The sequence below is a fragment of the Furipterus horrens genome, unplaced genomic scaffold, assembly GCF_987537825.1.
Source record: "Furipterus horrens unplaced genomic scaffold, mFurHor1.1.pri manual_scaffold_9, whole genome shotgun sequence".
NCBI classification, from domain to species: domain Eukaryota; kingdom Metazoa; phylum Chordata; class Mammalia; order Chiroptera; family Furipteridae; genus Furipterus; species Furipterus horrens.
Genome location: NW_028327179.1, coordinates 20,207,796 through 20,231,341, shown reverse-complemented (window position 1 = coordinate 20,231,341; position 23,546 = coordinate 20,207,796). Strand labels below are relative to the sequence as shown.

General features: G+C 34.8%; 1 protein-coding gene and 1 pseudogene across 1 annotated transcript in view; both read right to left on the bottom strand.

The window, feature by feature from the left end:
- Positions 1 to 23,546, bottom strand: part of CRPPA (CDP-L-ribitol pyrophosphorylase A) — a 189,745-nt gene that overhangs the window by 67,040 nt on the left and 99,159 nt on the right. Inside the window, exon 9 of the mRNA XM_090287818.1 lies at positions 16,187 to 16,318. Coding sequence (XP_090143944.1) covers positions 16,187 to 16,318 — 132 coding nt within the window. The remainder of the gene's footprint in view (positions 1 to 16,186; positions 16,319 to 23,546) is intronic.
- On the bottom strand, positions 9,515 to 15,993 carry LOC150001389 (GTP:AMP phosphotransferase AK3, mitochondrial pseudogene; annotated as a pseudogene).

Below are 23,546 nucleotides of genomic sequence, written 5' to 3'. Positions count from 1 at the left end.
CTCTGCTCCACATCCCACAGTTAAAAAATCACCTTCTCAACCTGCATGCCCAGCAGCATCCATCTCCATGCAGCCAAGAAGAGAAGATGGTATCATAAAATAATTGAAAAAGGAAAATGAACTAGTTTGATATCTAGGATAAGTGAAGAGTCCACTGAATGTTAACAATTAACATGGCTTTCTTTGCAGTGTCTGTGTATTTTTTAAAGAAGCCCTTCTAAAGCCTCAGTGAGCACGTGAGCACTGTGGTACATTTGAGGTCCAAATCCAGTGCAGCCACTTATGAGCTATGCATAGGGAGTTATTTAAGTTTCTGGGCCTAAGATCCCTCACGAGGATGTGGCAGAGCTATTAACACCTGTATCACAGGACAATTGTGAAGTTTCAGGGAGTGTATATATGAAAGTGCCTGGTGTACACAGTGCCCGAAAATGTTAGTCTTCTTCCCATACTCTATAAATGGCTAATTTTAACAAATAACCTTTATTTAGCAGCTTCATTCAGCTAGGCATGAGCAGCAAAAGAAAATAAGATATACAATCAGAGCTAGAGGGGTTATCTCAAGCAAAAAGGAAAGAAGAAATGCCCTAGATACTGACACCAAGTGCACTCAAGTGGGGTGTTCAGACTCAACTTCGCAGACATGTGCTAGGCAGTTAGACACAAGCAGAGCGAGGACCAGGTACAGCAGGTCACCAGGGCAAAGGCCCAAGGTGCCCAGCAATGGGCAAAACTGGTAAAACAAGAACCTCACCCCCAGAGTAACCTTTGCTCCCCTAGATATCACTGACCATGCAGTTTAGAACCCCTGACCTTTCCTATCGCTAGTCATGCAGTCCGGACCATCCCCTGATCTTTTGTCCCCTGGCGTGTCAGTATTCATGTGTTAGATGTCATTAGAGGATGAACAAAGGGCCAAAGAGTAGCCTCATGTGACTCCGCATGTTGGCCCCCCCACAACCACTCCCTTAAGCATTAACCCTAGGAATAACATCCAGGCCTCAGTTGTGCTTCAAGTTCCAGGCTAATAAAAGCAGCGAAACTAAACAAGTGATGCCATGGCTGATGTCAGAACCAGCTGCACTGACCAGTGATCCCCTGCCCTGCTGCCAGCCAATCAGTGCAGACCACAACCCTGAAAGGACACACCTGGAAAGCTGATGAATATTCTATTGAGATCCTCCCCTGGGACCTCCCCTAAAATCTCCACCCTTAAAAGCTTTTCGTACAAGAACCCAGCATGCTATTCCTCTCAGAAGCAGACATGTGCCTTTCCAGACCCCTCCTTTACCCCTACCAGGTGTAAATTTACCCTTCTCTCTGCTAAATTCTAGAGGCCCCTATTTTTTGCCTCTGTAACTTGTTCCCTGTGCCCATGCCTTCTACCACCCACTTTTTCTACCTCTGTGACTTTCTAAATAAACTTTCTCTTATAGTTCGAGTCTTGTCTCTGAACTCCTTCTTAGCCAGAACTCAAGAAACAAGGTAACTGAACAAAGTCAAAAAATTGAAAGTTGAACCATGGAAAGTCAGGGACTGTATATGCTCAAGGCATAAATTAATTTTTTTGAACTTCAGTAAAGATTTTTCTTTAAATTGATAAAGTGTTTTTGTATCATTATGGCATTTTTGGGTCCCAGACTTTGTTAATTTCATGGACCCAAGTCAATCAAATATTCCACTCTAATTTATTCCAAAACCATCACTTAGGATCTGTAACCTTTCAGAAGAAATACCTTTCTTGCTATGGATCTTATGACTTTTCTACAAATAAATGAATTTCTACCATGTCACATGAGTTCTTGTGCAAGAAGCAAATTGTCTATGCTTAAATACTAAGTGACATATCCTTCATTATTACAGTAATTTAAATTCATGCTTCAGCACAAGTATAAATTGCTAAATTTCATGGATGTTGAAAAGCATTTTCTCACATTATAAACTGGAACTGTTAATCTAAACACCTCAAATCTACATATTGTAGTATTTAAAAAAATTTTTTTTACGTCAAGAACAGCACTTAATCACCATACCTACATTTACATTGAACATCTAAAAATACTATAAACATGATCTACATTAAATATTTTCTTCAAGGACTTCACATTCCTATAAATTCAAAACACTTGTGAAATTCTAGAAAGTTCTAAATTACTGCCTAATTTGATTTCTAGACACCACATAAGTAAGCTTCAGCAACCTTATGGTCTTTTAAGATGTCTCCTCATAAGTTAAATTTTCTTTTACAAAAAATTTTGCAAAAACTAAAATCACAAGGCTTTTTCCAAAATGAAACATCATCCCCATACACCAAGGTTGCAGGGTCGATCCCTGGGCAGGGCACATACAAGAAGCAACCAATGAATGCACAAGTAAGTGGAACAACAAATCCATGTCTCTTTCTCTCTCATGCTCTCTCTCTCTGCCTTCCTCCCACTCTCTAAAATCAATAAATAAAAGTTTTAAAAAATGTATTATGTACATTTAAATGCCTAATGTTGTGAAAAATAAATTGGCATATTATCAATTTCTTTAAGTAAAAAAGCAAGTACCTAACAATAAATGTTCATACAAAAATGTGGTAAGAAAGCATGCAGAAACCTGAAGCCAAAACTAAATAATTACAGCAACACATAAATACATTAAGAAATCAATTTCACTGCAAGATAAATGAATTAAAATAATTATTATATATCCTTTAAGCTGAAAAAGAGGAGCTCAAGGGAACACACACATACACAAACCCACAACCCATTTCGCATATTTCTATTTTATAAAAGATAGAATTTAAACTTTCTAACAGTGTTTGCTCTTATGTTAAAATAAAATGTTAGTATATTGATTCTATATGCACAACTTTTCTGTTACTAAATTTAAATTTTGGCTATAGGTTCTCAAAGTTTCTGCATAGATAATCATATTCTTTGCAAATAATGATGAGTTTGTTTCATACTTTCCAATCCTTTAACTTTTTAATTTCTCTGCCTTGTCTTACTATTCACTGTACCAGTCACGGCATCTAGTAAAAGGTTGACCAGAAATGCTGATGTGACTATTCTTTTCTTCATCTTTATTTTAAGGCAATGTTCCTAATACATATCAAGTTGATGTTTGCTTTAAATTTTTGGTATATCAGTTAATCAAGTTAAGAAATTTTACTTTGACCCTCAGTATGCTTAGGATTTATCATGACTGGGTAATGAATATTACCACATTTTTGCTTCAACTATTGATATGATATTATGTTTCTTCTTTTGTTTCAACATATGGTATATTACTGTAGTAAACTTTTTAATAATTAATAAACTATCTCTAAAAATAAACCATTTATGAATAATATTAGCCTGCAACTTGGACTTTATTAACCTGTACTTCTATAAATTCAACTTATAGAAAATACTATATGATTTAAACACTTTTGTGTTAATATTTTGTACACTTTCACACATACAACAGGTGCAGCATAAACACAGAAGTGTGGTATGATAAACAAGAAAGGTAAAGATACTACTCAAATCTATGATCACACTTGCATGTATATGTTGATTTTCACATATCACATATTAGTCAATCAACAAAGAGTTAGTAAGGAACTACTTTGTGCCAGGCACCATACTGGGTACTAGAAATAAATCAGTGAAATAAACCAAAACATGGACACACTCACAGAGACAAACACATACCCATAACCCTGCTTCTTAGGGTTCATATTTTAGAATAAGAAGATGGAATAAGCATATTTCACCTAAGTAAAAAACACTGTGCACCAGATCATATTAAATGGTTATGGAGTAAAATTATGAAGGGTTATGAGGATTACTTGAGAGGAGGAAGGGCAGGATCAATATACATTCATATAGTTACATCTGAAAAGAAAAGAGTATGATAGAGGAAACCAAAGCTAAGTATTATGATAAACAGTACAAATATATGAAAACTCTAATTTTGTTTTTCTGGAAAGAGGACAATATTGCAAAGCTGACAGATATGTCAGAATAGTAGTTCTCAATCTATTTCCTTCCACTGTAACAAAAATAAGGAATGATGTTCAAGGTGTGAACTATCCTTTCCTTCTTCTCTCCAGGGAGCATGCTTGCATGAAAATGAGATGAATGGGTATGACTATATTATTGTGGCTGATTATTTTTATTAAAATAAATCTTTTCCAAACTTTGGAACTATTTTTAATAATGTATCACTTACAAGATAATTCAAAAGTGACTAAAAATAACTGTGGTTGACAATATGTCAAGGAGAGTTTGTCTATCTGTGCTGTAAAGTTCCCTTAAAATCTGATACTCTATAATTCTAAGCTAATTAATAAACAAGCACCAAGATTTACATCATGTGGCCACATATATTGAGTTAGTCTATCTCTTACATATTTACTAAGGTGGAAAGTGCCCCAAATAATAAATTGTATTAGTCAATTCAGGATACTATAATAAATCACCACTGATGGGTTAGATGAAACAATTAATATTAATTCTCACCCTTCTGTAGGGTGGGAAGTCCAAGATCAAGGTACAGGCAAATCTGGTGTCTGATACACATTGCTGTCATCTAGTACCCTAACATAACAGAGGGTAAGGGCACTCATCCAATTCATAAGGGCTCCATCCTCATGACCTAATTATCTCCCAAAAGTCTCACTTCCTAATATTATCAGTGTTGGGGATAGGATTTCAACATGGGCATTTTGGGCCAGACATTCATTCAGTCCATCACATAAACAGTCTACTGTTTGGGTCTGTCCAGCATCTGTCCCCTATTCTGTTGAGAAGGGTCCCATAGACTTCTTTTCAGAATGCACCCATTTCTTATACTCATCCATGTACTATGGGTAAGGTCAACTGGTTCCAGAGATGGGCATATTAACTAGCCTGGATAATAGGATGAGCATCCACATCAGACACAGTAATGGAATCAGAAAAGAAACATATGTTTCACAAAGAAGCTTTATGAGAATGAGAACCAAGACTTTGGTGAAAATATTGGGATGGAGACACTCTCATTCCACTGACTTTACTAAACTAATAGAATATAAACATGGAACAGGGAAAGGTTATGTTTAATACTATTTAGAAAACTGCATGAGAACAAAGAAAGGAGTTAATAACTACGCATGGTGCAAAAGGGGGGGTACTTGAAATATGATTGTCTAACCACTATACTGTACACCTGAAACTAATACAAAAAATGTTCAATGTAAATTGTAATTGAAAAATTCACTTAAAAAGAAATAAAACATTAGGTAAAAAGATAAAGAAACAAGTTGTATGTATGTAGGATAGAGAAGAGACAGACAAGGGAGAGAAAAGGGCAATTAACTTTTGAGCACACGGGTTCAGCAAAGCCTAAAGCCATGGATTTTCAATTATATTGTTAAGTCCATTTACATTATGTTTCTGACATTTGCAATTAAAAATTCCTGACTGGTGAACCAATTAGTTCATCAAATTAATTCAACTGGCTTAAAAAATCATTCTGCCTTGATCTTCCTCCTATAAATTTAGCTGGAACTGACAAAAATGCTGCATTTTTATTTATTGATTTTAGAGGGAGAGAGATACATCAGTCTGTTGTTCCACTCATTTATGCATTCATTGGTTGATTCTTATATGAACCATGACCAAGATCAAAGATGCAACCTTGCTGTATCAGGGTGACGCTCTAACCAACTGAGCAATCCAGCCAAGGTCAAAAATGCTGCTTTTTTTTTCAAGTTTTCAAATAATCATAAAATTTTGTTCAGGAAGCATCATACTAAAATCTGTATCCTAACATCAAGCTACATAAATATGTACATATATTTATTAATAGATAATATGTTGAGAAACCAAAAAAACTTGTTTTCAAAATATTCAGGTAACTAGTTGAAAATTTAAAAGTGAATTAAAATTGACAGTCTATGTTATATAACAAACTATGGTAAGTGTATGTTTTTTTCATATCTCACTAAAAATTATACATATTTACCTAAGTTACATTTTGCAATTTTCAAACAATACATAGTCTACATTTTCTTTTTAAAAAATAAAATTTGAATGAATTTGGTATTTTGGCCAAAATCTTTTATGTTTCCCATCTAAAATATCATAAGCATTAAAAAAATACTTGGAATTTAATATTCAAATAATATAAATCAATTAAAACTCTGACTGAGAAGGCTACCAATTGGCAGTAATTTAGTCATGATATCTAAGATGAACTGGATACTTAATGAGACAATTATACAATTTTAAAATTTCCATTTAAGTTTAGTATTTAAAGTTAAATTAAAGGTCATGAAGAGAAAAATTCCCTTCTTTCACAAACCTTGCTCAAGTCAGGGAATCTATAAGAGCAGACAAAAATTTAGTAATTTCTGTAACTTTAAAAAATTTTTTAAAACCATAACTTGGTAAGCTTTTTGGACTTTACTATTTTTCTTTACTATAATTTTTAGTTAGTCAGGAAATTCACTTCTCACCCACACCTACACGAGGCAGCTCTCTGCTATTTTGACTTAGCACATATGCTTTCTTGTTAAATAAGGTCCCAGAGATACACTAGCTGCAAAGATCTGTAATCTCAAGGTAGAGGCTCACACAGAACAAGCCACACTGGGGGCAGAAGGCAAAATAAGTATTTCGCATTATTTATTTTCATGAATTTACCACAAGGATCACGTTTGCTAACCTCTGGGATACCCATATCTGTGGAAATGAAATTCAAAATACAAAAGTTATGCATTTTTAATACCCAACTAATCTGGTACAGTTTCTTCAGTGAAACCTCTCTCCCAAAGGCAAGGGTCAAATCTGAGCCATCACTTGACTGGCTCCTGACGCCTGGCAAAGGTCTTTCTTGTGCATACTTAAAAAATAATAAGAACAAGAACAACAACAAAAACTTTGTTTCTTTCCAAGACGTTAAAACAATCAGCAAAAATTTGAAGAAAGGTAAGAAGCATTCACTTGTCATTTACTTGAGAAAATATATTAGAGTGGAAAACCCATGTTCTGAAGATGTTGCTAGCAAAGCCTCGTGTTCTTTTAGTTTAGGAAAAAAATGGAAACCTTGTGTTCTTTTTAGTTTATGAAAATAGACACCACAGAATAGGAGGCACAACTTTAGAAAATATAAATGAGGCTTTCTGAAATCATATTGGCTGGTTCATTTATTAAAAATTATTAAGTTCCTCCCCAATTGTGTTTATGTAGTTCTTCACTTGGTAGAATTTAGGTTAAATGCCATACCTTCATTACTGAATTGCCATTAAGGTTCAGAGAGATTGGTCATTGCATGCTTCAATCTTTGCACTCTGATTAGCATATTCTGGGAAAATGATGTAACATCTTTATCTAAAAAATTAGATCACGCCTATTCTCTTCATGGGCGGAAACTGATAATTCAGAACCTAAATTTTTACTAGGTTTTTTAGCTTGTTTCTTTTCATGGGGGTCAGGAAGACAATCAATGAGAATGCTGGACTTTCTTTTTTTAAATTATTATTATTTTTTATTATTGACACTAGTAGAGATGTCTCTCATTTCTCCCCCATAACCCCTTCCACCCAGTCGCCCATCCCACCAGCTTTTACCACATTGTTGTCTCTGTCCATGGGCTATGCATATATGCATATACATTCTTTGGCTAATCTCTTCCAGTCTTAAATTAAAAAGAGAAAGAGAGACCACCCTCCCTGAAGAGCCTAAATCCTTTAATTGCATCAAAGCATCTTAAATAATGAAGTCAGAAATTTAATAATGGGATAAGAGGATTATGATGGTGAAGAATATGGCACAATTATGTTAAACTCTAGTATACATATGTAGCAAAACTTATTATTCCTATTAAAAATTCAAAACTAAATAGATCGAGTCAGATTCAAAGACATCTACCTGGCAAATAAGCAAGAAATGATCTGGAAAGGTCATTTTCACTGGAAAGAAATTACAAATATAGAGTATAATGCAGATGCATTAGAATATTATAAATGCACACTTTTGTACACTAAACATTTTTTTTTAATAAAGAAAGGAATGTTTAATCCTTTTTTAAAAGTCTTGGTCAATTTTGAAAGATCAAACTGAATTTTTAAAAAATCAAAAGAAAGGAAAATAAGCCCCCCCGCCCCCCCCCACAAAATACATAAGAACCACTTATTGGCAATTGCGTTTTAAGTGCCTAGCATAAGACAGGCCACATTTTCAAAGGCAGTTTAAAACAGCTGTACAGGACGTGTTTCATTTGATTTGGCACCAAGTAAAGTCAGAGTAAATATGCCACTGGAGACACAGGTTTCTCCACCACTCATATTGCTCCACTCTTTCTACCAGGCCATACTGTACACCTAAGCACGCATCCCTGTTGCTCCACTAGGGAATCAAGTCATTTTGGTTTTAAAATGGCTGCTCAGGTTTCATTCACCAGCTGAGTTCTTTACCCTTAAGAAGATAGCAGTGACTGACTGCGAGCAGATGTCAACTTCTTTGATTAGAAATAAACTTAAGCAAACTCAGTTTCCTGGTCCTTTTTTAACTTGCATGTAAAATCCTTTTCATTGCATAACTGTTTACTAATTATGACTGCTATTTTTGTCAAGAGAATTTTCTCCAGGCAAACCTGATCTATTTTCTTAATGAAAAAGCATGCTTATTTTACCTAGTGCCATGGAATTTTTTTTCTACTTTAATATGTTACTCATCAAAGCACATCATACATTATGATCATAAAGAAAAACCAGCAAGTAGATCCAAAAGCACATCTCTTAACCGGAGTAACCTCTGAAAACATAGGTCTTCACATTTGCCTTTGAAAATCCAACTCCGGTCCTTTCACAAGACTTATAATGTCAATCTCTAATATAAATCATATAGGAAAGTACTTTCTATGCTAAGTGATAAATTGAAAATTCTGAGTAACCTGAAGGTACATTTAACAACAAAATAAATACAACATATATGGCTAGCTTATAAATTTCTTAGTGTAGAGGCAGTAGTGAATTTCCATCCTTCAACTAATCTGTAAATCCAGTTGGTTTTTTTCTGGAATTTTATAGACATACCGTACCACAAAACTGTGTACCACAATGCTAGACATGTATTTTTTTGGCATCAGTCAAAGCAAAACTTCTGATGAGATACTTTGCCCAAATGACACAACATTTCTTTTTTACATTTCCAGAAAAATAGGGGAACTTGATCAACCACTTACTCTTCTGAACAAAAGTTCGATGACTACCAATTGCTTTATAAATTATGCTCTAAACAATTTTTCAAAAGTTTCATTAGACATCACTGATGTTTTCAAATTGTGCATCCAAAGAAGATAACTGGATAAAACATACTTGATGATTTCAAAAGATGAATCAGTATCTGATGCATTTGGCACATCCTTAATTTCCAAATAGAATCAGTAGACATGAAACATAATTTTCAAAGAATTCACACATCAATCTCAGGACAAGGAGCCTCTAAATGCACAAATGAGGAGCTTCTGCTCATCCTATTAGTTACATGCGCTTTCCTCATGGAGTAACTGGTGCTTTCTGGTTTATTTGTGGAACTTTTGTTTGTAGGAAGGCATATACATAGGGCAAGATCTTGTTGCTTTCGGTTCCAGAGAATGTTTCCAATACCCCTTTTTTCCTCTTTAAATTTTTGGTTAAGTCCAGCCCTAGTCCTATGTGCTGGAGTTGGCAGTATTCCAAGACCAGCTGTGTTTGAGCTTCTTAAACCTTCAGTCTCTTGATGACTGTCTCTGGTCTGTCGTCCTCACGCTGAATGAGAGGCTCTCCGAGATCATCAATGCCCACATTTTTGGGAGGGTTGAATTCCATGTTGTAGACTCTGACACTTCCTGGATGAATCCAGCAAGCAGTGAGGCGTTGCTTAATGACCTCAAATGGCACGTTCAGATTAATCACTAGGTCTATCTGATAAACTTTATCCAAGGCTTCTGCCTGAGGAAGAGTCCTTGGAAAACCTTCATACTCAAACTGAAACAGCTCTTCCTGGGTCTCAAGCCTACTGGCCTTCAGGCTGGAAGTATACTATCGTACACTAAACATTTTTTATATGTAGCTTCATGTGTTGTAGTCTGAACCTTTTCACAGCAGCATATCCTCAAAATGCTATCTTAATTTATCTTACTTTATAGTAAGAACAGAGCACAAGGATGGCTCAAACCTACAAACTGAATGTAGGGACATATCAGTAAGTGGCATATAGATTAGTTTAATGGTCCCTATTTTAATGCATTTCACAATATCATAATTTTAGCTTGAAAGCCTATAAACAAAAATTAAACTTTCTGTCTTTGAGTACTTCCACCAAAAAAATCTTTGTGGCAAACAATAAAAGACAAATGTAAAGTGTGTCCTGTAGTAAACAATTTCTTGTGTTCTTAAAACCCTTTTTAAAAAATCTGTCCATAGAGCAGAAGAGCTGCAGCCTAGTTATGAAATTTATTATAATTTAGAAAAATTAAGGACAAAAATATAGATTGAGATTTGTATCTTTTCTAAAAAGAGGAAAAACAAAAAAGATTAAAATATATAAGTTTAGATGAAAAACAGTGGTAAATTATCTGTGGTATTCTTTAAACACTATTTCCTTATATTCTTCCTGATTAGGATTTCAGCATAATTTAGTGATTAAAAATAAGCAAAATATAAACAATGACCAAGGCATAATAATAATTAGTAATTAATAGTGTCTTTGTAAAACATCTGTTTTTTTCTCTCTATTAAGAACCAAATTCTAGAAGAGTTACTGTTGATGTATTTGCTTTTAAACCAACTCATTTCCTAATAGCATTATTATATAATTGTCATTATGCACTCAGTAAGAGGAAGTTGAAGCTTAATTAAAATATATTTCTTTACCAACTGTCAAAAGTAATGAGATGAACTGAAAACTAATAAACCTCACCATTTTCCAAACACAAATGTATATGCCAAACATTACTCATATCTCCCTGATTCTCAGTGGAAATGGTGTCTCTACATTTTCATTGGGATTATAATCAGAAACATTGATAGAATTTTCAGAGACAATAAACACATGTTCTAATTTTACAGACTATTATCTTTTCTAAATATTGACTGATTTGGGCAGAAAATAAGGAAGTTACATATAACAAGCTCTCATTCCTGGAAAACGGTCCTTAGCCAATGACTTTGGAAAAGTTACCCTTAATCTAAATTACATAGAATATCTAACAGTCAATAGGCCATGGATATTTCAAAGTATTTAGACTTATTGCCACTGACATAGTATGTCAAATCTTAAAACAATTATTTTGGCTTTACATTTCTCCTGTCTAGTTTCACTTCTCACTAGACTTGATGTTTTCAAGTCTCTAGCATGCACATCATGTTCTCTAGTTGATTCAGTTAAACACTGAAATTTTAGAGTTCTTTGTACAGCTGCTGCTGCAGTTTGGATAATTAGCGTCCATAAAATGAAAATAAACAGTAAAGGTATCTCCCTCCCTCTAATATTCTTTAAGGAAAGTCTGCATAAAATTGTTGTGAGCAGGATATATACAACACATTTTATTTCAAAGGGCTGAAGTAATGCCATATACATTAGAAAACTCTCCATTTTTCAGGGACTAATTATTCAGTTTGTTCTTTCAGTCTCTTTGTCCTGCCTATTTTTTCTATTTTAGAAAAATCTCAGAAATTAAATTAAATCTTATTTCCAACTTTTCAATGATAATAATACAGCAGGAGTTTTACTGGGGATCACTTTATAGGAAATCTGATAACTCCCAATGAATTTCTCAGTATTTTCTACACGTCCACAAGCATGTCTTCCCTGAAGATTACCAACAGGATTCCAATTATCAGATTCATTGGCTTCCTTTTATTCCCCATCCTCTTGATTTACTGCCACAACTGTTTCCTGGAAACTCTTTTCCAAGTCTCTGAGACAAAACACTTCTAGGTTATAGGCTCTTAACGTAATGGGTCACAACTTTCTCAAAAGCAACACCACTATTTTATAGCAATTATTTTGTAATGCTTGTTTCATTAACTTGAATTGAAATTAATACAGCCTATCTATAAATATATCCCTCCAAAGCATTTGATATGTATCTAACCTGAATCAAGCTCGCTCTTTAAAAACAACTGTATAGATAACATAAAAAAATAAGCTATCATGTCTTCAGCTCTCCACCTCCCTGCTAAACCTGCTTCGGCTGTTATGACTCTAGTAATATGTCAAGAGAAAAAATACATATGTGTATGTGATCATATGTACATATATATGTATACACACACTTATATGTGAGTATATAGCATCTGTATTTATTTTTACCTTTAAACATTTCTGGCCCTATTTCAGTTACAAACCCCTTAATCTGCATGCAGTGCATACAAATAAATATAATTCTTAGCCTGCAATATTAGCACTCTGGAATTGTGGTAGTAGGCAGCATCTAACATGGCTCCCAGTGATCACCACCTCCTGGTATCCATGCCTTGTGTAATCACTTCCCTTGGACAGGGGTGGAACTTAGTTATTTGCTTCGGATAATCAGAATACAATAAAGGTGATGGAATGTCACTTGGTGATTATGTTACAGAAGACTGTGACCTTCACTTAGTTCTCTCTCTTACTGGCACTGACATTGTGAGATGCTCTATGGAAAGGCCCCCATGGCAAGGAGTAGAGGCAAGTCTCCATCCACAAGCTTGTGAAGAACCGAGGCCTCAGTGAAATAGCCCAGAGGAAGTGAGTCCTTCCAATCTGTCCAGGTGAGCTAAGGAAGCACATTATTCCCAGTACAGCCTGGAGATGACTATGCCCTTGAGAAATTCCCAGGGCCAGAGAAACCACAGAGACTGGAAGATCACACGTGTTGTTTTAAGCCAGTAAGTTTTGGGGTAGTTTGTTACACAATAATAGCTAACTAATACATTGTTCAAAGGAATTAGTTCATTAAGAAATTTCCATGGCCATTTAAATTAATAAAGTTGACTCTCATTTTAAAAAATTAAGGAGTGATCTGTAGCACAGGTTTGTATCTAACATTCCATTTGGCTGAGATATGCCTGAGTCTAATAGCTTGCTGCCACTCTCTAATGAGTCTGACGAGTAAGCTAACCAAACCCATAAAAACAGATTTGTTTTTCAATCTCACTCAACTTTGAAGAGACATTGTATGTTATGACCTTCATATTTTCCCAAAGAATGACTAAGTCTAAACAATAAAAGCCAAAACAATATTGAAAGTAAAAAAATATTTAGTCTCATAAACATAACCACATCAGAAAAGGCTGATTACTCTGAACAGGGTATTATGGCTTTCTGTAAACAGATTCGGAGCTGCGTGTTTGGTGTGGATGCCATGTGATTCAGTGCAATGGAAAGTACTGTGTGTTTAGTAAATAATTCCCAGTTAAATTCCAAGTAATTGCTCATTGTAGGAAGGAGAGTTTTAAGTCTAGCTTCCTCCAGGATTATCATTAGAAAAAAAAATCTGTGCTCTGCTACTTGACAACATCTGTCTATTTGTTCTCCAAATGATCGCACATACTTGAAGGATAACTCATGTCTAGAAGACACAAAGCAAATGAAGTGCATGTGAGAGGGAAATAATTGGTGTCAGTTGTATCGTACAAATACAGGCCTTTGGACACAAAGGTATCCTAGAGTAGGGGGACGTGTTCATATATTTCTTAATGTCTCATTATGAATTTACCTGAGGTCATTACAAAGAGATTCACAGTCAAGAATGTTTTCTGAGTGTTCCTGACACACAAAAACTTTGAAACCCAGACAATAGGGAAGGACAATGGTATTTAACTCATCAAAACAGACAGATCTCATTTGTACTTTGTACCATATGAATTCACACAGCTTTATCTAATTTAATATTGTTACCAAAAACTTTCAATCGTTCCATGTCCTGTTTTGGAGTTGTATAGAAGAATTTTAGTAAATATTTTATAAATAATTTTTAATCGCTTTGGCAACACTCTTCCTTTTTTTACATGCCTTCTGGCACTATAGCTGTAGGAACAGAAGACAAAGTGCATTCAGGAGCAGGAAGAGGGTAATAAGACCCTCTGTGTTATCCCCTGACTTCTTCCGGGCTTGTTTTTTGTAGCTCTGCTGATTGGTACAGGATCATCTTCCCACTTCTGGAAGCTTAGTAAAGAGCTGGTTTAGAAGGTCCAACTTGGTTCAAAACAACAAAGGTCAGATACCAAGCAAAAACTCCACTTTCCAAAAGGCCACCTTTCCAATCAGGGAGACTTCACAGGTACAGAATCACTTATACACTGTACTCCATTCCGTAAATGTGTAGAGTGTGCCAGGGATGGAAAAATAATAATCTTATTGTAAATATAAACTACAAATACTAGGGTTAGCAAATAAAAACACAAGATGTTCAGTGATATTTAAATTTCAGAGTAACAACAAAAGAATTTTTAGTGCAAGTGTGTTCCATGTAATATTTGGGATACACTTATACTAAAAATTATTGTGTACCTGAAATTAAAATTTAACCGGGAGTGCTATATTTCATCTGGCCACCATACTCCCCCTGGAGTATGGCCATCTTTGCCTAACTTAAATCATAGAGAGCTCCAGGGATTGTGTGTGCTCTACCATTTCTCAGCTTCTGAGATTTCCCTCAATGAACTCTAGTTTATGTCTGCATAGTGTAGCATTAGTGTGCATCTGTTACCCTTGCATGACACAAAAGAAGGAACTGATTTATTCTCCCCACCATAATAATCTATAGTACAACCAAAGACAATCTAATGAAGAGAAAATATTTCTGACCTCTGCCAGTATATATGTCGTTGGGCAAGTGTTTGTATCTCTTTAGCCTCTGGTTGTTCTGACTCCAATAGATACGACAGCACTAACATTTTTTGATTCCATGATCCTAAATAAACTAAGCTTTGCCTTGTTCTTGATGACTAACTGGAGGTCATGCTTTCATATTTTGGAAGCCAAGGAAACAACCTCAAAAGTTAAAGAAAACTGAGGGACTGTCTAAAAGGTGATCCTTGTACTTAACTAAAATCCATTTGTTTCACAAGAAATGTTCCCTTCAGGCTAAAAAGGCACCTTAAATATTTCAGCAACAATAGCTGTTATTCATCAACCATAACTTTAATAGCTGTCATTTCCTGGACAGTCAGTACCAGGTAACTTTTATTCCAAATCATTAAAAAGGCAGTTGACTATTTCATTTCTTTGAATCCTATATGGTACCGCTAAGAAACTATAAAGCATTCTGTAAATTCCATGAAAGGCATCTATGTACAAAGGGGAAATCCACCTTCTCTAAAGATTCTCCAAATAGTTTGATTTATATAACATTTTTCTGCACAAACTATAATGCTAATTCATTTTACCTTCAACTTAAGTAACTTGCTACTATTAAAAGACAATGATGATATTTTTTTCCAATTAAATTAAATAATGTGGCCTCTTCTAATCTTAATACTAAGCACTGCTTTCAAGTGATTAAAAAGTTGGTCACCAACATTGGTTAGGATTACATAAAAGAAATAAGCGATTCCTAAATATACAAATGGCTAAGAGTTGCAACATTAGGGTTGCCAGTTAAATACAAAAGTCTGGTTAAATATGGATTTCAAATTTCAACTTTCATATTTGGAACATACTTAAAATTATTTATTATGTGAAATTCAGATTTGGGCATGCTATATTTTTATTTGCATATCTGGCAATTCTGTGTGGACTATCTAGTATGAAATATTTGCTAATTTTTATCCTTTTTTCCCTAATCAAAACATTTGTTTTCATTTATAAAAAATATTTTTTACATTTCTTTTTAGAGAGAGGGGAAGGGAAGGAGAAAGAGAGGGACAGAAACATCAGTGTGCAAAAGAAACAATGATCGGTTGCCCTCTGCCGGCCCACAACCGAGGCATGTGCCCCGACCAGGAATCAGACCAGCATCCTTTGGGTTTGCAGAATGAGGCCCAACCTTCTGAGCCACATCAGTCATGGCTTGTTTTGATTTTGATTTCCCCCCTCGAGTCAACACGTTCCATCTACTATAGAACATGAATAGATGAGTATAATTTTGTAGCCAATTTTTTTCTTATTAATATCTCTTTGCTTTTAACAAGGTCAGGTTGACATTACTAAAACTGTAGTCTGTAGAACATACAATCTGAAGAGACCAAAATTTTACCTACCTGTGGGTAATATATGAGAAGGCCACATAGTAAAATATTTCTTTCTTTCACTTCCTTTGCTAGTTCTCTAATCTGCATTAGGTTTTCCATTTTCTGGTCAAAAGATACTGATTTATAATCAAGAAGATGCAGCTGCAAAATAATATAAAAGTTAACAATCAGAATACTGTTCCTTCACTTTTCTTAGAACGTGTAACATTAAAGAATCTACAATTATCATATTGTAATTCTCTTTATCAATTTGTGTTAATTTCTAGTTAATCATTCCAAGTCATAAATATTTAATATGATCAATGAATCATCCTTTATAAATACAGATGCATGGAGAGTAAAACGCTGAAAAACATAAAGTGCTAATATTCTGCTTCAACCTGTGACAGAGTCAAATATATTAAAAATATGACTATCAGTTCATTCAACTTAAAACATAATATGTAATTTGAAACTAGGCTAGAAGAAAATATGTGTGTGTGTGTGTGTGTGTGTGTGTTAAATTAACAATTTCAATAAGATTCAAAAGTGTTTACCTAATTAAGTATACAAAAATTTTTAGAAGGATCCATTTCACAGTAGTTAATTGTTTGTCTTACAAGTAATAATCTATTTCTTAAAGTAAATCTAGAAGAATTTTATACAGAATTATTTTTAGCAGTGTTAAAATGTTTTTATTGAAATTATTCAAACAAATATTTTTTAAACATATTTTTAATTTTAATATTAAGGACTCAGGGTGATATTTCCTAACTTCTCTAAATGACTGAGGTTTTGTGGTACTTTTTTCTTTTATGGAATATAAGTCATATAATCTCAAAATAATTTAAAATGCAAATGCATACATAGCCTGAACATTCAGAAATATGTGTATTCTATCACAATACCAAATTGAAAAAAACTTTCAAAATTATAATTTGCTCAATTATGTGTTTATTAATCAGAAGAATTTTAAAATATATTCAACCCTGTTATTCTTCTACTAATCCCTTCCCTTCCTCTGCTTTTATATGGATATATACTCTACTAGAAAGCAACAACAAAACCTCTTATCCTGTTCATTCTGTAACACACACACACACATTTACTTCTAGCCTAGTTTCAAAAAGATAAGCTTTTTTTACCCATCATATTGCATTTTGCCTTACAGGGATAAAATACTTATTAACATACATTTTTTAAAAGAGAATTATGTGATGGTATGTAATGTAAATTATTTCTTGGAACTTTTCATTAATTAAAGCCATATACATGTAACTTTTTCTTCTGAATATACGGTGACATAAGACATTTTCCTTAAAGAGCCTAAATCCATAAAAAAAAAAAAACAACACACACACACACACACAAAAGAATAGGCAAAGAAGAAAAGCAAGGAAAAAAGGGAAAAGGAAAAGCAGAAAGAAAAGTTTTCAGGTTTTTTCATCTATCGAATAGCTGAAGAAAAGATCATGCGACCCTATGGGCTCACCTTTTCCCTGAAAACTTATAATGGTGAAATTTCAGTCCTTTTTTTTTTTTTTAAACCAAGTAGCATTGCTATAGTAAAAGTAACTCCTGATTGTTGAACCACAGCCAGGCTGGAAGAATTATAAAAGAACTATAAATATTAGTCCTTCTGTGTAATTTAACTTGTAACTAGGTGTTCCCCTAGTTGGGACCTGGAAGCTAATACTATTAACTGATGCAAAAGATGTTCATTCCTATTCGTAGCTTGAGCTTTCTAAAAGGATACACTGCCTTCTGGGGTCCCCTTCCCTCACCATTGAGAAGCCAAGGTGGGGGAAGAAGCTGCAACAAAACAAAACGAAACAAAACAGCCCCATATACTAATGTGAGCTGATGAAACTAAGAGCTAACGCTGAAGAGACATGTCGACCTATGTCCTGTCTTTCTTTTCTGCACTATAGTCTTTTTCAAAGTTGGGCAAACTAGCACCACAAAGGCTTCTTCTTTTGAATTTGAAATATCTAGTTGAACCTAAAATTGCTGCTGTGGCTTGCTAACAAAAAAGCAGGCTAATTCCCCAAACTCAAGGCAGTTTTGGAAATTGTAGTCACGGTATGGATCTGAAGCTGGGGGCCTGGTATAGAAAGCAGAAAAAATAAAATGGTATTGGGCCGATCAAGATAGCATAAAGCATATAAAATAAAGTGGGGTCACTCGTGTGAACCAAGATGGCTGCCAGTCAGCCACAACGCTTTGGTTCAAGAGGGAAACTACCTAAGTCACTCTAGACACATCAGGTAAGGAGACACGCTTAAGATAATGTGCCCACGTGGTCAGAGAAGACACATCTGGCAAGGAGACACATCTAAGATACCTGCACATGTGATCAGAATAGCCACGTCTGCAGAGCGGGACCACCCATAGATAGGCTCCTGGGGAAATTCCACTCTTGCCAGCAGCGGTGACAAACAGAACAGCCATGTACCACCCATAGGCTCCTGGGAAAATTCCCCATTTGGTATCAGGGCTACCAAGACATTCTTCAAAAAATCCAGAAGGGTGGAGTACACCACTTTCAGGGTATAACTGAGGCAGGCTCCAGACCACTGCTGAGACAGTCGAGCGCCACATGCCAGAGTGCTGCTCCATGCCATGCTGGTCTCCCTTGGGATTGGCCGGAGGCTCTGCCCTGCTGGGCTGAGGACTTCACCTGCCCTGCTGCCCACCTGGCTTCAGAGATCCCTCCTTGCCCACTGTGCTGTCTCCCAGACCGGCAGAATGAGACTCAGGTTCATTATCCCCCATTGATTGCTGTGTGTGTGTGTGTGTGTGTTATATTTCTCACATTCTCTTAGAGTGTGAGTAGAATATTAACGCATTCGATGTTCTACTTTGAGTGAACCTGCATCAATAAAAGCTGAGTGAATAGCATAGTCACTGTGTGTGACTCTTGTCTATTCCTTGGTGCTGGGCTGCTCAGCAGGCAGCTGGCCAAGCAGCTGCCCGACTGACTTATAGGAAAGATTATGTCATGAACATACACTCATGATGCCTGGCTGCAGGTAAGATTCTATCCTGAATCCTTCCTGCCAGATGACTACACAGCTCCATACCAGCTGGACTGGGGGGCAACACCACCATCTGAGGACTTGAATACTTTTGACCGTGTGATCATCTGTGCTATTTAGATGCCACAAAACACCAAGGGGACACCATACCCAACATATTTATATGGCTGGAATCCGAGGTGGTTTGCAGTGCACAAGCAGGGTGACCTTATTGCCAGCCTACACAGACAGGCCTTTTTTGTTTAATAGAATATAAGTTTTCCTGACAAATTTTGAGTTCTGAAAAATCTCACACTAAAATAAGGTGGGGGGGGGAGAATTTGTGGAAAAAACAGCACAAGGACAGTAAAGACACCACTCTAATTTGTCCTATAGCCATCACAGAGATTTAAAATGCACAGAAACAGAAGAGAGAAAATAATAGAAACACGTTAAAAGGAGAAGGAATGATGGATATGCATACGATAAAATGGGGAATGTATGTCTTCGCTGCCCAGGAGGAAGTGCAGCCTCTGTCAAGCGCAAGTGGACCTCTGGGAGGTCAGAGCTGGGAGCAGGTGCTCACTTTTCATTTTCCAAAGACTGTCCTAAAAGAGAGCCTGACACTATTTTTTTTAATGTAAGTTAATTACATTAACTATTCATTACAGAAGTAAATAATAACTTTGGGAGCCTAAAAATAGAAGTAAAATTCTAGACAAGAATAAATTATATTAAAATGAGAATGCTCAATGGATAATTAAACTGTGCTTGAATCAGTATTTTGCTTTGGAGAAGGACAGAAATTAGACACTTAAGAACTTATAGCTAATTATACATATTTTAAAATAATGGTGCTTAATTAAAGCCATATACAACTATATTTTATAGTTTCTGAACTTGCAGAGGGGGAAAACCATTATGCATATCAATGGAGCAACACATAAGGGCAAAGTAGCAAACAAAACAATTGGCCAACAGCAACAACAAAATAAAAGACGCTTGTTAGAAAAAATCCCAAATACCAAACTAATAAAAATAAATACATTTAACTCTTTCGTAAGAGACAGATTTATCAGACTGGAGTTTTAAGAAAGATCCAACAATACACTAGTTATAAGATAAATATCTTTAAAAAAACTATCCTGAAAGGTACAAAATAGAAAAATGAAAAAGACTTTCCATGCAATACTACCAAAAATAAATGTTGTAGCAATATCATGATACAATAGAATTTAAGATAAAAACCATTAATACAGATAAAAAGGAATAGTACATAAAAAAAACAAAAATTATAATATCACAATCTTATTACTAAGAACATAGATTTGCATGCATAAAGCAAAACAATTGACTGAATTATAAGAACACAATTTCCAAATTCATAAACATAGAGGATGTGTTACCACAGTACTCTTAGAAACTTATATATCAAGCAAATGAAAAACAAATGATATAAAGGCTTCTGCTTCCAGTGAAGCAACTGAGCTGAGGGTTTTGTTTTTCTTTTTCTTTTTCTTTTTTACCTTTCCTTCCAATGTTCTAATTAAATTCCCGTTTTTCTGTAAGTTCTTATCAAGGAAAAGGTGCATATGAGCTAATGTTACTTCTACATTATATGGACCTAACTCCCTTATTTATCAATCACATAAACTAATTTTTCCTAGAAAGACATGTGCTGTAGCAAAAACATCTAGGTTGAACTGAAGGAGATGGTACCATGGTTTTTAAAAGTTCTCACCAAGTTGATAAGATGTCTAAACAGGGACTGGAAGACTTTTTACTCCATGTATAGATCTATAAGATACAACATACACTAGCTCCTTGGAAAGAAAAAAGTAACAACAACACACACACACACACACACACACACACAGAATCAGTAAGCCAATGCTGTTCACCACAGATTCCATGAATTAAATTAAGGAAATGGTATGTAAAAGTGAGTTCCACACAAGCTTTTTATACATCTACAAACTGCCTATGTTATCCCATCAAAACAAGTACTTAAATTATAAGGATCCCTGGCTGGGTAGCTCATTTAGAGCATTATCTGGATGTGCCAGAGCTGCACATTAGATCTCCAGTCAGGGCCCATACAAGAAGCAACCAATAAATGCATAAAGTGGAACAACAAATCAATCTCTCTCTCTCTCTCTCTCTCTCTCTCTCTCTCTCTCTCTCTCTCTCTCTCTCTCTTTCTCTCTCTCTCTGTTATCAATAAATAAAAAATTAGAAAGAGAAACAAGACATGTAGTAATAGAACATAGGAGATTAATACAGGTTCTCTTCTCGAGGACTTAGTGTATGCTGAACGTTGTGCTAGATGACATAATTAAATTTTAAGGAAACAGATACAGATATTGACCATATGAGATGTATAATCAGGCTGACAAAATCCAAGCATAAGCAAAAAGGATGCACCTCAGAGTTCTCTCACCAGGTGAGGAGGCCTGATGATATATGGAAAGCAGACAACAACCTCCAGCAGATGTTCTTCCAAATACCAATACGACAAACCTTGAGCATGTACTTTTCACTGTGCTGCCAATGTGAACCTCTAAAATACATCAGCTACTTCTAAGTTTCAGGAAGAATTTCAGTGGTTACAAGAACACAATCAATTTTAATGTGCTTTTTTTTTTTTTAATTTGAAAAACTGGGCAGGTTTATATGACTACAGCAGAGGGTTGCAAAATGATCATAAGAACTCAAAAGAAATGTAAATGTTTTTGCTCTAATAAAACAAACTTACAGCCTGTACAGGCTTACATCCATTGAAATAGAGCAAAACATTTCATCTAGGTTGAGTTCTTTGATCTCCATTCACTAATCTGCTACATGTAAATTAGAGAAAAAATGATATTTCCCAATTAGGATGTCATTTCTAACAGTCCTTTTCCATGAATACATAAATAAAGATAAGGATCTCTTCCTAACCCTCCCCCCCAAGTGTGTATTTTTTAAAGGTACCAAATTCACTCCTATAAACTAGTAAATTGCTTAAATATATAAACATGTGGGTAGCTTCATAGCTTTGTGGGTGAGCCACTTATCCGCACACAAAGTTTAGAAAAGGATTCTCTATGCCTCCTATCTTCTATATTCAGTCACGCACATGCTTTGTATTTGTCTAGTAACCATTTAATATGTGCCTGGTCCCACATGAATTCCATTTGATCTTTTATATTTTACAATGTGATTTTTCACTTGTCTCTAAGGGCAGTTACATTAAATAAATACAATAATTAATATCATGTACAATATTCTCTAAACATCAGTTATGTTCCACAATCCATATTTAATCTTTCTTTCAGTCCAGAGTTCATGTTCACAAGAAGGCCTGAGAAAGGAGCCAGAATTCAGAAGTGTATATGACTAAGAAGAAAGTCAATTTGTAAAGTATAAGTATATACCCAAATACTGCACTGCTTAATGCCCACCAAAGTGGAAGGAAGAACGGTCAAAATGAAAGTTCTAGTAATTATCAAATAATTGAATTAGATCAATTTGGTAGAAGGAACAGAGGTTCTCTGAATCCAAACAATAGATACTGCTAAATTATCTACATGTGTGTACGGACAAGTAAATTGTGTGAATTAGGCTCAACATCTTCAAAACAGCACTTTTCAAAAGAAATGTGAGGGAAATCTAATAACTGGTGAGACTGGGCAATACTAAGCAGATCAAAGTAACAGTGCATCTTAAGGATTAAAATACATTAGAAAAACTTTCATCTCACTTCAACTATTTATAAATTACATGGGTTCCATTCATGAAAATTTATTTAATTTAATGAACTGTACAATTAAAAAGAAAAAAGAACACACTTTCAATATTGACTCACTGCATTTTAGAACAAATTTGTATCAGTGCCATCATGACATTCAACTCGTACTTCTGATTAATAGAAACTAATTAAATTATAAACTATCATAAAAACTCAGGACAAATGCTCAAAAACTCATTTGTAAATCTAACAAAGTAAAATACCACCAAAACTAGTAGATGGAAAATAATGGCATCTAACAAAAGGTATGAAATAAAATTAATGTATTTTGCATTAAATTATTAACCACACACAAGTTTTAAATATATCTATTTACCCAAATAATAAAAAAAAATGTGTTTTATAATATCATTACAAATGTTATATTTGTGTACACTTTTTTTCAGATCTTATTTGAAAGATTAAAGAATAAATGAACTCAGACTTCAGTAAATAGAAAAACCTAACATCACTTTAAACACGTTTTAAAAAATCAAAATGAACACTTTTTTCAGTTACTTCACAGAGTAAATTCTCCTAAAGGAACATAACTTTGCCTCTGTTGTATTATAGCACAATTATCTGAAGTATTACATACATTTAA